Raw genomic sequence first — 14,241 nt, 5'->3', positions numbered from 1 at the left:
GGTCTAGGGGTTCATTTCAAGAAATTACTGGGTCTAACGCATTGAATTAAGTCAGGTATGTGAAGTTTTTCGCCAGATCCAGGAAAAGAAGAGGACGCTTGCATGGTCCTAGGAAACTGGCGAAAGGGTGAACAATTGGAAGAAAATTGCTAGACGGAGGAAGCCTCGGAGTTGAAGGGTAGAATAGGGATTTCTACGAAAACTCTACAAGGCTATGTCCGCATCTATAAAAGGGAGAAGCATGCAGGCTGGAGGGACCTTCTCGGGGGAGGCCTCATTAACAGCCCCTTGCTCGATTCACCTTTCCACACACTTGACTCCAAATTCGCGAGAGATTCCAGTTAGCACTTGGCTGGGGTTCACATTTTAGCTTTCCAAGAGTGGTTCGAGGGTTGTAACACCGTCCTAGTTCAAGGGCGAAGAAACAATTTACATTTCCGTTGCTATTACACTGATTCCGCCGAGCTTCGCTGTTCGAAGCTCGGTTTTCTTTTGTTAACCAATATTTCCTGTTTTATTCCAGATTTTACTTTCGCTTATGTCTATTGTGTTCATTTCTGGTTTGCTGGCTGAGTGCGCTTGATTTCGAGTTGGATTGTCGGAGTTGTTTATTTTTTGCAGTTGGTTTCTGATTATTTGCTGATATTTTTCGTTTGGATCTGAAGAATGGTTCTGTTTTTTGGATGAATCGGAGGTTGGGTTTTTGCTGGAGTTTGTGATTTGTTTGCAGATTGTTCTTGATTGATTGAATTTGGCGGTGATCGGAGCAGATCTGTTAGAATCGGAGTTATGGAGTTGATTTGGTTGATTGTTGAGTTTGGATTGCTTGGATCCGGAGTGGATTAAGCGTCCGACGTGATTCTGAGCAGGAGTGTTTAAATTTCATGCCTAGCTTACGTGTTTTCATTTCATTCCGCCTAGTTTACGTAGATCTGGTTTATTTCCGATTTGTAGCAAGTTTCAGGCATCCAAATTTCTATATTCTGTTCGAATCTGGAAGTGTGCTCTGTTTTCTGCATTTGCGTTTCTGAATCTGTTAGGAACTTTGCATGCGAAGCTAGCTGGAGCTGATCTGTTATCTGCAGCTTTTTACCGTACTTGCTATGTTTGGAATCATGTTCCCCGCTGTTTTATTCTTTCTGCCTAGTCTCAATCAGTTAGTTATTTACTCAGTCAAGGAAGTGATTGTGTCTTTCGGATTTGATGTCTGATTCCAGTAAGTTTTCTGTGTCCTAGGTCTAGCGTTTACATTTCTTGCCTAGATCTAGTGGTAGTTAAAATCTCAACCCCTTTGCGTGGCAGCAGCCGTTTGTTTCCATAGTCTCTTAGCACTACCCTGCGAATCCATCTCTGTGGGATCGACCCCACTTCCCTATACTAATTCATAGTAATCGGGTTGAGGGATTTATTTTTGAAGGGGAGTCGAGTGTGTCCAACGACAAAAACACTGTAGTTCTCTTGAGTTCCTGGACCCAGTGATCCAGTGGATTTAAGGAGCGTTGTGTCTGGACCGAGCCTTGCATTAATTCTCATATGTGCATACTTGCTTACTCCCGAGTCTAGTCATTCGACATTAGAGTCGAGAGGCAGGCCCAACTCACTTCATGTGCATATGTAATAATGCGTGTGCGTGCTTGGAAGTAGTATATTTACGTGAATCTTAAATGTAATAGTAAAATAAGTGTGACATCTATATAGGGTTAACTTATATTAATAATAAAATGAAGAATATGTTTTAGTTATGTGTTAAAAGATCATGTATTACGTGGCCAATTTTTAAGCTTGCATGCACATATATATATATATATATATATATAAGAGTGCCATTTGTATATTTCTAAAATGAATATGTAGCTAAATATCAAACTTCCATGTATAGAACAAAATAAAAGTGTTTGATATATGTATATAATTTAGAAGGTTTGTGAAAAAAAAAGGAGAGAGTGATCCATTTTTGTGTCGGCCGATTGACTACAGCATACGCATATTTATACTTGATTTTTATCAAGTAGAAAAGGAGAGGAATAGTAAAAAGAAAAATGGAAGGGCGAAAAACTTAGAGAAGTAGGAAACCAGCAACGAAAAATAAAACGAAGGAGGGAAATATTATTCGGAGAGGAGAAATTTATAGAACGAAGGATGAAAAATCATGGATTCAAATAACTGCAATAAGGTGTGTATAAATCACACTTTTAATTTTACATGTTTTATGTTTTATGTGCTTCTTTGCTAGGTGTTAAATAAAGTGAATAATTTGATTATATAATGTGACTCTGATATATTTATGGGTTATTTGATATAAATGGTGGAATATGATATGGATATGTGATTGGTGCAATGGAGATGTTTTATAGATTGTAAAAGAATTATATGATAGAAATATGTAATTGATGCAATTGATATGTTTGCACATGATTTTGGATTTATTTGAATCATTGGATTAAAGAGGATCTGTGACAGTCTTGCACTGGATCTGATATCAATGGCAATGGACCTACGGGTCATATATACAATGGCAATGGACCTTCGGGTCATATATATGTATACAATGGCAATGAGACCTCTGGGTCATATTATACAATGACAATGGACCTTCGGGTCATATATTTATGTACAAAGGCAATGGGACCTTTGGGTCATATACAATGGAATCCCGGGCAGATACCAGACTTGATTTGTCACAGAATAATAAACTGAACAAAGTGGTATGTGCATATGTATATGGAATCACTTTTAATTTTGTTGATTATTATTATATATATACTGGTTAAAGAATATGTTTGATTTCAGGGATGTGGAATTAAAGGTGAGATTTGTATACACTGAGTTGTGGCTCATATAAACCACTAATATTTTTCAGGAATAAGATATTAGCACATGTTAGCAGGTTCGGCTGCTGACGCATTTTGGCAACCTTCTCCTCCTCATAATTTTTGCATGTACACCAATGTATAGCATATAGAGTGGTGAAAGAGTATCAGTACAGTTCAAAATGTTTTGAAATATGAAACATATAAGTGTTGATTTCTGAGTTTATTTTAGACTAAAGTCTCAAAATGGTCCTTAACATATTGCGTTTTTTTGATTTTGGTCCAAAACATTATCTTTTGAATTATTCGGTCTCTCACATTTGAAATCGGATCACATTTGGTCCATTTTGGACGGTTCCGTCAAATTTTTGACGGTTTTAATTACCAGGTCACAAATCCGTCACAAATCCGTATCATATATATAATATCCTCTACCCCAATGACTGTTTCATGAAAGGTTCGACCGAGGAATCCTCTGTTTCAAATCGCATTCCATCTATCTTCTCCTCCGGAGACGAGGATCCCGTTAATATTCTCCGCTGGAGAGGTGTTTTTATCATTGTTGCGTTCAACTTCTTCTGCTCAGCCTCGAGCGCCCTCACCACACTCTCCAAGCACTCCTCTGCATCTCCGGCCAAGCTCCTCGGCATCAAATTCTCCGCCACATCCGCCGGCATCATCTCCACCTCCCCCCAACAACCTCTCGATCCTCGGAAACAGCTCATGCCACTCTACCCCAATGTAGTTCTTCGCCAAAACCTTAAACCCTTCGAAGCTGCAATACGACATCTCAATGTGCTTATCCATTCTCCCTCTCCTTATCAACACCGGATCCAACCTCTCCACATAGTTGGTCGTGAAAACAATGATTCTCTCTCCTCCACAAGCATACCACAACCCATCTATGAAATTCAGCAGCTCAGAAAGAGTAATTTTGCTGCTCTTCGTCTCATTCTCCTCCATTCCCAACCTATGGAGCACCTGGTTGTTCTCATTCTCTTTCTCCTTTTCTCTCATCTTCACTCTCTGCCCTGTGAGGTCGACAGAGCAGTCGATGTCCTCAATCACGATCACCGCCCTGCTGGAGGTCGCGATCAGGAGCTTCTCCAGCTCCGTGTTGTCCTTCACCGCCGTGAGCTCGAGGTTGTAGACGTAATAGCCCAGGAGGTTCGCCATGGCAGTGATCAAGGTGGACTTCCCTGTCCCGGGCGGGCCGTGGAGGTGGTAGCCCCGCTTCCACGCCCGCCCGATCTTATTATAAAACGCCTCCCCCTTGCTGAACGCCAAGAGGGCCTCCACCACCTCCCGCTTATTCGGTCCCTCACATTTGAAATCGGATCACATTTGTGACGGATTAGGGACGGATTAGTAACAGATTTATAACAAATCAGTTTCTCCCAATTAGTGACGGATTAGTGACGGATTTGTGACCCGGTAATTAAAACCGTCAAAAATTTGACGGAACCGTCCAAAATGGACCAAATGTGATCCGATTTCAAATGCGAGAGACCGAATAATTCAAAAGATAATGTTTTGGACCAAAATAAAAAAACGCAATATGTTAAGGACCATTTTTGGGACTTTAGTCTTTATTTTATATGGGTGTGTTACAAATTTTATATGTAGGTTATTTGATTAAAAATTTCATAATTATACTCTCTGTCCCACTACAAGTGAGGCGTTTCTTTCTGGCCGTGTTTTTGCAAAGGTAATAATAAATAGTTAAAGTGAAGAAAAAATAAAGTAAGAGAGAGAATAATATAGTAGAGAGTTGTTTATACATTATTATCTTACTTACTTTACTTTATCTCTACTCTAACTATTTATTATCATTTTTGTAAAACAACGTCCGATTTGGAGCGCCTCACTTGTAGCGGGACAGATGGAGTATAATATACGACAAAAGGGTTGGTTGGGGTGTGACAAACACGATATTGTCAATATACTCTAGATTAAATCGAAAAAAATTGGATAATTCAGGTATATCCGATCGGGTATCCCGATATCCGATCATTCAAAATCTCACTATCCGATCCCGATCCCGATCCGAAACCTGAAAAATCGGGTATCAGGTTTCCAATTACCTGATTTTTCGTGTTTAGATATCGGGTACCCAATATCCTTTTACACAAATTTGAAAAACGTTGTTGATGATCATATTTTTTACCTTAATATCATGACTTCCTGTCTTCCTCCATTCTTAAATGCTTGCTCACGAGGCATGAAATGCATAATTTCTGTGGTAGATTCATGGATTATGGAGGGTAAAAAACCCCACAATATCTCCGGCTTGTTTGATGAGGCTAAGAAATTGAAGGACGGATTTCTCTCATTCCAGATTATTCACGTTTTAAGGGTAAGTTCATATAGTTTGCCGAGTGGATAAGTCGGTGGAATGGTGGTCTACTTACTATTTATAGTGAAAGTGGAATATAGATGGGTGAAAATAACTAAACAACACTTCTATTGTGGGACATAGTTAGTAAAACAAATTTAGTTAAATGAAACAATTTAGATTTTTTTTAAAATTTATGACTTATTATTCAAATTTTGAAATGTGTAAAATAAATTAAAATTTAAATAAACTCATAGAAATTAATTCTTAATTGTAAAAAAGGTTCATTTTAAAATATAAAATTTTTAACTTAAAAAAGGTCAGGCTCGGCCCGGCCCGGTTCATCCAATTAGGTCTCAACTCTCAAGTATAGTCTGATTAGGGTGCCAATCGCAACTCTCACCATCGCCGAAATAGTAAGATGTTTCTGCTTTCGCTTTTTTTTTTATTCTTCGTTTTCGGGATCTATGTTATATGTTTTCAATCGAGTTTTCCTTAATGCACCAAATTCTCTTTTTGTTTTCACCACCGAAGCTTGGTTTGGTTGAAAAATCTTTTGTGGATTTAATATTTCATTAATGTGCTCGATTATTGTTCGGAACACCAAAGGTAATCCAGTAGATGTTACTACTTCATATCAATTTCTTCTAGCCTTGTTATTACTTAGCTACGTTATGGTGATTACTTTTGTCCGGGTTGTGTTTTTCCGAATTTATATGTATTTGCAGCTTTCTTCTTGCTACATTTTGTTTGTACGGCGATTTAAATTCACAGTTTAGGAATTCATCGACATCATTCTTTCTCGTACACAACGCCGAACCCGACCCAAGTGCACAAGGGATATGCCATTTCACGTCTCAGGCAGTTTTACATGCGCAAGGTGAAGTTCACCCAGTAGAATTTTCACGACAAGCTTTCAACAATTATTGATGATTTCCCCAGGCTGAACGACATTCACCCCTTCTATGGTGACTTGCTGCATGTTCTTTATAACAAAGACCATTACAAGCTTGCTCTGGGCCAAATTAATACTGCAAGGAACCTCATTGGTAAGATTGCTAAGGACTATGTCAGACTATTGAAGTATGTAGATTCTCTCTATCGCTGTAAGTCACTCAAGGTTGCTGCCCTGGGGCGTATGTGTACTGTTATTAAAAGGGTTACTTTAGCTTATCTTGAGCAGATAAGACAGCACATGGCTAGATTACCTTCTATTGATCCAAATACTAGAACTCTCTTGATCTGTGGGTACCCCAATGTGGGCAAGAGTTCATTCATGAACAAAATCACCAGAGCTGATGTTGATGTACAACCATATGCTTTCACCACAAAGTCCTTGTTTGTTGGTCATACAGACTATAAGTACCTGAGGTATCAAGTGATTGACACTCCTGGGATTTTGGACCGGCCGTTTGAGGATCGTAACATTATTGAGATGTGCAGCATTACAGCTCTTGCACATCTCAGAGCTGCAGTATTGTTTTTCCTTGATATCTCTGGTTCTTGTGGTTATAGCATTGCTCAGCAGGCTGCTCTTTTTGATAGCATCAAGTCATTGTTTATGAATAAACCCCTCATCATTGTCTGCAATAAGACTGACTTGCAGGCGCTGGAAGGGCTTCCCGAAGATGATATGAAACTGATCAGGAGATGAAGTTAGAAGCTATGAAAACTCTAGTAGGCCATGGGGGTGAAGCAACAGACGTTAGTAATGTGCTCTTGACTATGAGTACTTTGACTGAGGAAGGTGTAATAGCTGTAAAGAATGCTGCTTGTGAAAGGCTATTGGATCAAAGAGTGGAGCAGAAAATGAAGTCCAAAAAGTTGAATGACTGTTTGAACCGCTTTCATGTTGCCATGCCTAAGCCGCGTGATCAGAAGGAAAGGCCTGCTTTTATACCGCAGTCTGTTTTGGAAGCTAGAGCCAGGGAAGCTGAGGATGATGCAGGCAAGGAGAGTAGGAAGCTGGAGAGAGATCTTGAGAATGAGAATGGAGGGGCAGGTGTGTACTCTGCTAGCTTGAAAAAGCGCTATATTCTTGCCCATGATGAATGGAAAGAGGATATCCTGCCAGAATTCCTTGATGGGCACAATGTAGCAGACTTCCTCGACCCTGATATATTAATGAGACTCGAGGAATTGGAGCGAGAAGAAGGTGTTCTCCAAGGACTGGAGGAAGACGATGATTTTGAGATGGATGGGGCTGAGCTTACCCCTGAAGAACAGGCTGCACTTACAGAGATCAGGAAGAAGAAGAGTTTACTTATCCAACAGCATAGAATTAAGAAGAGCACTGCAGAGAGCCGACCAACTGTTCCCAGAAAATTCGATAAAGATAAAAGGTTTACATCTGAAAGAATGGGGAGACAGCTATCATCTCTTGGACTTGATCCATCAATGGCTGTTGACCGAGCTCGTAGCAAATCAAGGGGTCGCTAGAGGGAGAGGTCCACTGATGGAGTAGAGTCCATGGAAGTTGATGGCGATAAACAAAATAAGAAAATGCGCTTGAAGTCAAGATCTATGTCGAGGTCAAGGTCGATGTCAAGACCACCGAGTGAAGTTGTCCCTGGAGAGGGCTTCAAAGATTCTGCCCAGAAAAAGAAGGCTATCAAGATTGCTAAAAGTTCAAGCAAAAACAGGAACAAGGAGGCGCGTAGAGGAGAAGCGGACAGAGTCATACCAACTCTCAAACCAAAACACTTGTTTTCTGGCAAGAGGTCAACTGGCAAAACAGATAGGCGTTAGTGAAATCGAGGTAATATTTGCATTGATGTTCCACTTTCACCAAGTTCATTTTTTCTGATAACCTACATAATCTTGTTCGTCCTGCTGATTGTCATTCTTTCATTTTCTGATATCATTTTCACTGGTTTGTTTGCCTTGCCCCTTACTATGTTTTATTTTTCTTACTTTATAAGGATAATGATATATGAAAAGTTTTGGGCAGAGTTGATTGTTCTTTTGATTCTGAAGATATTTTTAAATGTTATGGACCAAAATTGATACTTTAACAAAGTTTGCATACTAAAAAAATATTCCCTCTAAAAAGTATTACTCCCTTGGTCTCTATTTAGACAGATGAGTGAATGTGCGACCAAAGTTTATCAATTGTATGGAACTGAACTAAATTTTAGGTAAGTTTTACAATTTTTTGACAAGCATGATGCTGTTAGTATTTTCATGTAGTGAACTAAATTTCTTTTACTTCATTGGCACTTGTTATTTGAGTCTTTATTTTTATTTAACACACCACCAATAAAGACAGCTTTTTGAAGCGTTGTTGAAGTATATAAAAACTTAAAATAATGTCCTAAATTAACTACAAAAGCGTCCTTAGCCATATTTTGTTTGTAGTGAAATATTAGAAATTGAGAGAGATTTAGATGCGATCTTGGGCGTGATTTGAATGCTCTTAAATTTTGAAAGTTAAAAATTTAATCCATCGGACATATAGGAGTTGGGTATAGGAATACAATAAATTATCCCATTAGATAATCTAAGCTAATTTATCTACTCCCTTCGTTCCTTAATAATTGTCCACTTTGATTTTAATACGGATTTTAAGAAATGTAAAAGACTGTGAGTTAAAAAATGTAGTGGAATATGAGTCTCACTTTTATATAGTAGGAGTATTAGTTTTATAATAAAATGTGTGTGAAATTAGTTAGTGTGTGAGACCTGCTTATTATTTATTGTAAAAAAAGTGAAAGTGAATAATTAATGGAGGACAGACGAAAATGACAAAAGTGGACAATTAATAGGGATGGAGGGAGCAACATTTAAAGCAAACGTGAAGAGATATACTGGTATCAAAGTAGCAAGGTTAACTTCCGCATTTTACAACAGAAAATCCCATTTTTGAATGAAAAAAAATCAAGTTAAAAGTGGCTTCTCAATATCAAAGACAATAGTTTCATCGGCGGCGTGGTGGTCGACATTGGGAGTCTTTGCATTGCTTTCATTTCGTTTAGCCCAAAGCACCAAATACAGACCGCTGAACATCACCAACATTCCTGCCAAGCTGCGATAAAACATGTAGACAAATTAGTTTTTTTTTTTTTAAAAAAAACATATATACTCCTTCCTACCTTCCGGCAGCAAGGGATTCGCCTAATGAGATAGAGATGGCAGCAGAAATAACAGTTCCGAGAGGGTTGAAAATGGAGACCACAACCGGACCTCTTTTCTTCATCGCCCATGCGTTCACGCTTACACACATTCCGCTGATCCCGCCTGCCTGTTCGAAATCATAAGCCTCTTGAAATTATGAATGGAAGTAGTAGTAGTATATAGTAATTACCACAATGGAGTAGCCAAGCAAATCTTGAAGATGGTAGTTCCAATCCCAGTAATTCGCATCTTGGACAACCTCCACTAATGCTGTTAACATCGAACCTAGCAACGAGGTTATGGAACACATTGATATGGGTGCTGAAAAATCCCTCAATGTGAAAGCCTGCAACACAACTTGGCTGGAGAGAACAAAAACAGCAGCAATGAGATAGGTGCAACCCAGGATTGTTTGTTTGTTGAAGTCAGTGGGAGTTTTGGTGTTGGAATGGTCGTTGGGTGCGCTCTGCATGAGGCTCATCAATACGGCTCCCAACACGCACAGCATCGTCCCAGCTATCTTCGCTCTGCTGTACTTGCACCCTATGTCCATTCTCTCTAACCCGAAGGCGCAGGCGATGAAAAAGATGAGCCCCGGTGCTAGATTTGGCATTGCTGTTGCTACTGCTGGTGAGGTCAGGTGGACTCCTTTCATGAACAGCGACTGAAACACTGTCACCCTGAATCCACAAATCTATTCAAAATACTTGTGTTTAGTAGCATAACATAAAATTAAATACCTACCCTCCAAACGAAAGTAAAACCAACTGTATAACAAGCTTGTAAGTGATCTTTGAAGGCCATTTTCTCCTGCAACATGCATGGACGGGCTATTTATCTACCAAACTAATATAGTACTAGTACTACGTAATTTAATGGAAATAAATTAGATATGCCTTTCAAAGAGGATTGCAAGAGGAGAGAGCACAAGAAAAGTAGCAAAAGTGGAACATATTATTAGAGAAGAAGGTTCGACTCCTGTTTTCAGAATAATGCTCAGCAAAATTGCATTTCCCGCGTACAAGAATTGCACAGAAACCAATCCCATCACCACAGCAATTTCTTCTATCACTTCCCCTTTGTTTGATGCCATTTTTTATTTCCCTTTCTCTTTTTTTTTCCTTTTCCTTTGTGGGTGCTGAAACATTAAAGCTCCTTCTTTCTTCCTCTCTTATCCAATCTTCCAATCAAGAAATAATATTGCACAAATGGAACACCTCAATTTTCTGCCAGAAAGGGCCATTTTTTATAAATGAACAAAAAGGGCCATTCTTCCATTGATCAATAGATTTTTTTATGTTTGATCATTCAGACACAAGGGTTTCTAAAATTATCAAGGATCTTGATTTGGTTCCTTCTTTCTTTATTTTTTCGTGAGTTTGAGAAACAAAAAGAAAAAGGTTTTGCTCCTGATATGGATGGTGTGTTTAGAAGCATACCCTGAATTTTTCGGTCCAGTCATTGTTGGATTCTCTAACAACCATCTAATTAGTACTTCTAGTTTTCTTGTATTTAAGTATATTGCCATCAGTAATTTTATGTGACAAGTTACGAAAGGAATATAGAATGCATGGATTTTTCCGGAAAGAAAATATAGCTGTGCTACACTATTTTACTAGAGGCGTGAAAGAATTCATAATTAATGGGCAATATCTTTTTTTGGTTAATGATGCCTAATATCATGAACATAAATGTAATTTTTTTTTTCATAAATTTTAAACTTCATAAATAGTATCACGAACTTTGATCGGGATATCATTTCCCATCCATTACCTGATGTGGCAAAATTTTACATTAGTGGCTTGTCGGGACTATTTAGAAAGTTGTTGTGGACTTAGCCGGCATTGGACGTCATTTTATACTAGGATTTTTTCCTCTTGTTTTCTCTATTTCCTCAAAATCAATTTGAGCATTTTTAAAGATGCAAAGAAAAAAGAAGAGTTTTCTTAGAGTACCCGCAACGGTGATCTCCGCATTAGGCTGGCTTGTCTCGGTGGACGGGTCACCGATGGGATGTCGTTGCGGTTGGTCCGTCGTAGAGGGTTTCCCTCTGCTAACGGTAGGTCCCGATCAGGCAGGACACGCGCCTATGGCAACGTGGGGCTCCCCCAGCGCACAGTGACACCCACTCACCTCCTCCCCCGCGAGTGTGCGTCGTTTTAACCGTATGTGATTTATCATTTATGATTTTTGATTTTTTTCCCACTTCCCAAATATTACCATTTTTTTACTTTTTAAATTTTTTTTATCATTTTTTGTAATTTTAGCATTTCAATCATGTAATAAATGTGAGTGAATGCGTTAGTAGAATGTGGGTCCATTACAAAAATAGTAGTAAAAAGTAAATGTGTCAATTATTTGGGGACGAGGAAATGTGTGGCAATTAATGTCGGACAAGGGAGTAATGTTTAATCGAAATTAAATTGGTTGGAAAAATAAGATAAAAAAGAAATGAAATAGTGAGACTCATGAATAGTTAATGGATGAGATTGTAAATGATGTATGGTTGCAGGTATGTCCCTTAGTTAACGACTTAAAGCCACTCACAATAGGGCTGATCTTTCCGCCTTACCCAATCGGCGAAAAGATTGGCCCTATTGTAGCTCAACCGCCGATCATGCCTCCGTCCCATACACCCCAAAGATAGGGCGCGCCGATTGGCACTATCACACGCCGACAACCGATAAATCCACCAATCCATGTCCATTTCCCCCCCCAACTTTTTCTCTTTAAATACCCTCTATTTTACTCTATTTCTTCACCTCTTTCACTCCAATCCCTTCTCATCTCATTTTTCTCTCTATAAAGCAAAAAAGAATCCTGGCGGTTTTCCAAAACTGACAAATCCCGATAGAACACCGATGTTTCTCTGTGGTCCCCTGATTTTGCCAAGTGGCAGACCCATGACTCGCTTTCACTGCCGTCTTCTACCAATTTTGTCAATGCCAGGGGAATGACTTTAACTATGTTGACGAAGTGTATCAGCCATTGCACGAGTTCGTCGTTGATCCGAACTTGAACACCGACGAGTACGAAGTCTTTGACTTGGAGCCGTCAAACTCCCCTCAGAAGGAGGCTCCTGCTCCCTAGACACGACAAAAGGGGAAGGGCAAAGCATCGGAAACGTCTCAACCCGCGCCCGAGGGGAAGACCAAAAGACAATACTACACCCCGAGGAGTCGATGGCTCTGGTGAAGTGTTAGGTCAACATCTCCGAGGACCCAATCTTCGCCAACAATCAGGAGGTGAACAGGTTCTGGTGGCGGATCGAGGAGAGGTACAACGCCTCGAAGCTGGGGTGGACAAAGAAGTGCTTTGACGACCATTGGGAACGAATGAATACAGATATTGGCAAATTTTCATCCATCTACCACAACACTCATAGGATATGGGGCAACGGCCAGAGTTTGGAAGACATCCGCGACAAGGTTATGAAGACGTACTCCCAAAACGGTATATTTTCCGAGTTCAAGTTCAACAACGTCTAGCTCCTTGTCAGGGATATACCAAATTCCAAGTGGGGTACAAGGCTAGCGGTCCGAAGAGGACGAAGGTCAGCGCTGGCGATAGCTACACCAGAAACGACATGGGGCAATGTGAGATGAGAGTTTTGGCACATAAGTGCCTCGAGAGTTGTTCCGTCGACATTAAAGTGACCAAGATGAATGGAAAGGAAATGACAAACGAGTCACAAGCCTCAACACACATTTGCACTCTTATGCTCAACTTCTTCTTGTTTCTTCTTCATTTCTCGTCCAATTTGCCATATTAGTGAGCCATTTGTTCTCTTTGATCAGTTGGCGGCTTCTTCTTCGGTCTGTCTCCAAGACGTAGCCTCTTGACCAGTTTGCACACTTTTTGCTGTTTTTTCACTTCTTTTGCCTTCAACACCCCTTGTGTGAATTTATACTATTTCCTGCACATTTAACAACTAATTTACGTATATAATCTGTTTAAACACGGTAAACTGGCTAGTAACCAAGACACAAAAATTGGCTCATAACAACTCGTGATGATTTCTTTCACGAATGAATTTACACTGTCGGTCGAAAGGGTATTACGACAGTGCAAAAGTGTATGTTCGCAATTTGACAGCTTGCTACTGCGCAAACGTCGGATCTGTTCGACAAGTATTTGCACTCTACGGACACCACTGGATGTGAATGCTTGAAAAGTTTTTGCAGAGGTGTTCGCGAATCCTTCGATACGGAATACCTTCGGAGACTCACCACCTACGATTTCCAACAATTGCTTTGTCTTCACGAACAACGCCACAGCTTCCCCAAAATGCTTGACAACATTTACTGCATGCATTGACAATGGAAGAATTGCCCATGGCATGGATGGTGGCGTACTTAAGGTTTAGTGTGCATATTTCGGTGTCCCCGTAACTAGCAACTGCTTGATATCAACGTGCTCAACTTATCCAACGTTTTCAACCATGTTTTCAACGATAGAGCATTGGCGATATCCTTCATGGTCAACGGCCGAAAATACAACATGGGGGTACTATCTCGCCGATGGTATTTGATGGCCGACCTTCGTAAAGACACCTAACATGTCACAAGAACCCAAACAGATTCTTTATGCGCAGCATTCAGAGGAATACTTAATAGAACACATTTGTGACACCGAGTAGCCGAAGCCTCTCATTTAAAGATGAAGTATTTTGTGGCCTATAATAAATTTTAATTTTAGTATTTTAATTATATTTCGATTTTATAAATGAAATGATATTTTTATAATTTAAATATAATGTTCAATTTTAATTAAATTGGGTTGTTATAAAAAATGAAGTGGTCGAACCATAAATAATTGAGGGATAATATGGTTAAGAGATAAGGGAAATTGGTCCCTAAAACCATAAACTTTGCTTAAAATTTGGTATTTCCCACGACATGTCTATTACTATATTTGACTAACTTACGAGACTTTTTTTATCACACTTGACACAATTAAATCAACGTGACTTATTATCCTACA

At 39.4% G+C, this 14,241-nt stretch overlaps 1 protein-coding gene and 2 pseudogenes across 1 annotated transcript; 1 reads left to right on the top strand and 2 right to left on the bottom strand.

Moving 5' to 3' along the window:
- Positions 1-3,241: 3,241 nt before the first annotated feature.
- Positions 3,242-5,042, bottom strand: LOC121809241 (annotated as a pseudogene).
- Positions 5,043-5,067: 25 nt separating this feature from the next.
- On the top strand, positions 5,068-8,094 carry LOC121809240 (annotated as a pseudogene).
- A 927-nt stretch (positions 8,095-9,021) lies between these two features.
- On the bottom strand, positions 9,022-10,351 carry LOC121809239 (WAT1-related protein At5g47470-like). The gene is made up of 5 exons (XM_042209771.1): positions 10,155-10,351; positions 10,003-10,068; positions 9,449-9,938; positions 9,237-9,385; positions 9,022-9,169 (listed from the first exon to the last, which is right to left on the bottom strand). Exons 1-5 carry the CDS (start codon positions 10,349-10,351, stop codon positions 9,022-9,024), a joined length of 1,050 nt encoding a protein of 349 aa, XP_042065705.1.
- Positions 10,352-14,241: the final 3,890 nt, after the last annotated feature.

The sequence above is a fragment of the Salvia splendens genome, chromosome 6 (genome assembly GCF_004379255.2).
Source record: "Salvia splendens isolate huo1 chromosome 6, SspV2, whole genome shotgun sequence".
Taxonomy (NCBI): Eukaryota; Viridiplantae; Streptophyta; class Magnoliopsida; order Lamiales; family Lamiaceae; genus Salvia; species Salvia splendens.
Note: the sequence above shows the minus strand (reverse complement) of the source record. Positions and strands in the feature narration are given on the sequence as shown.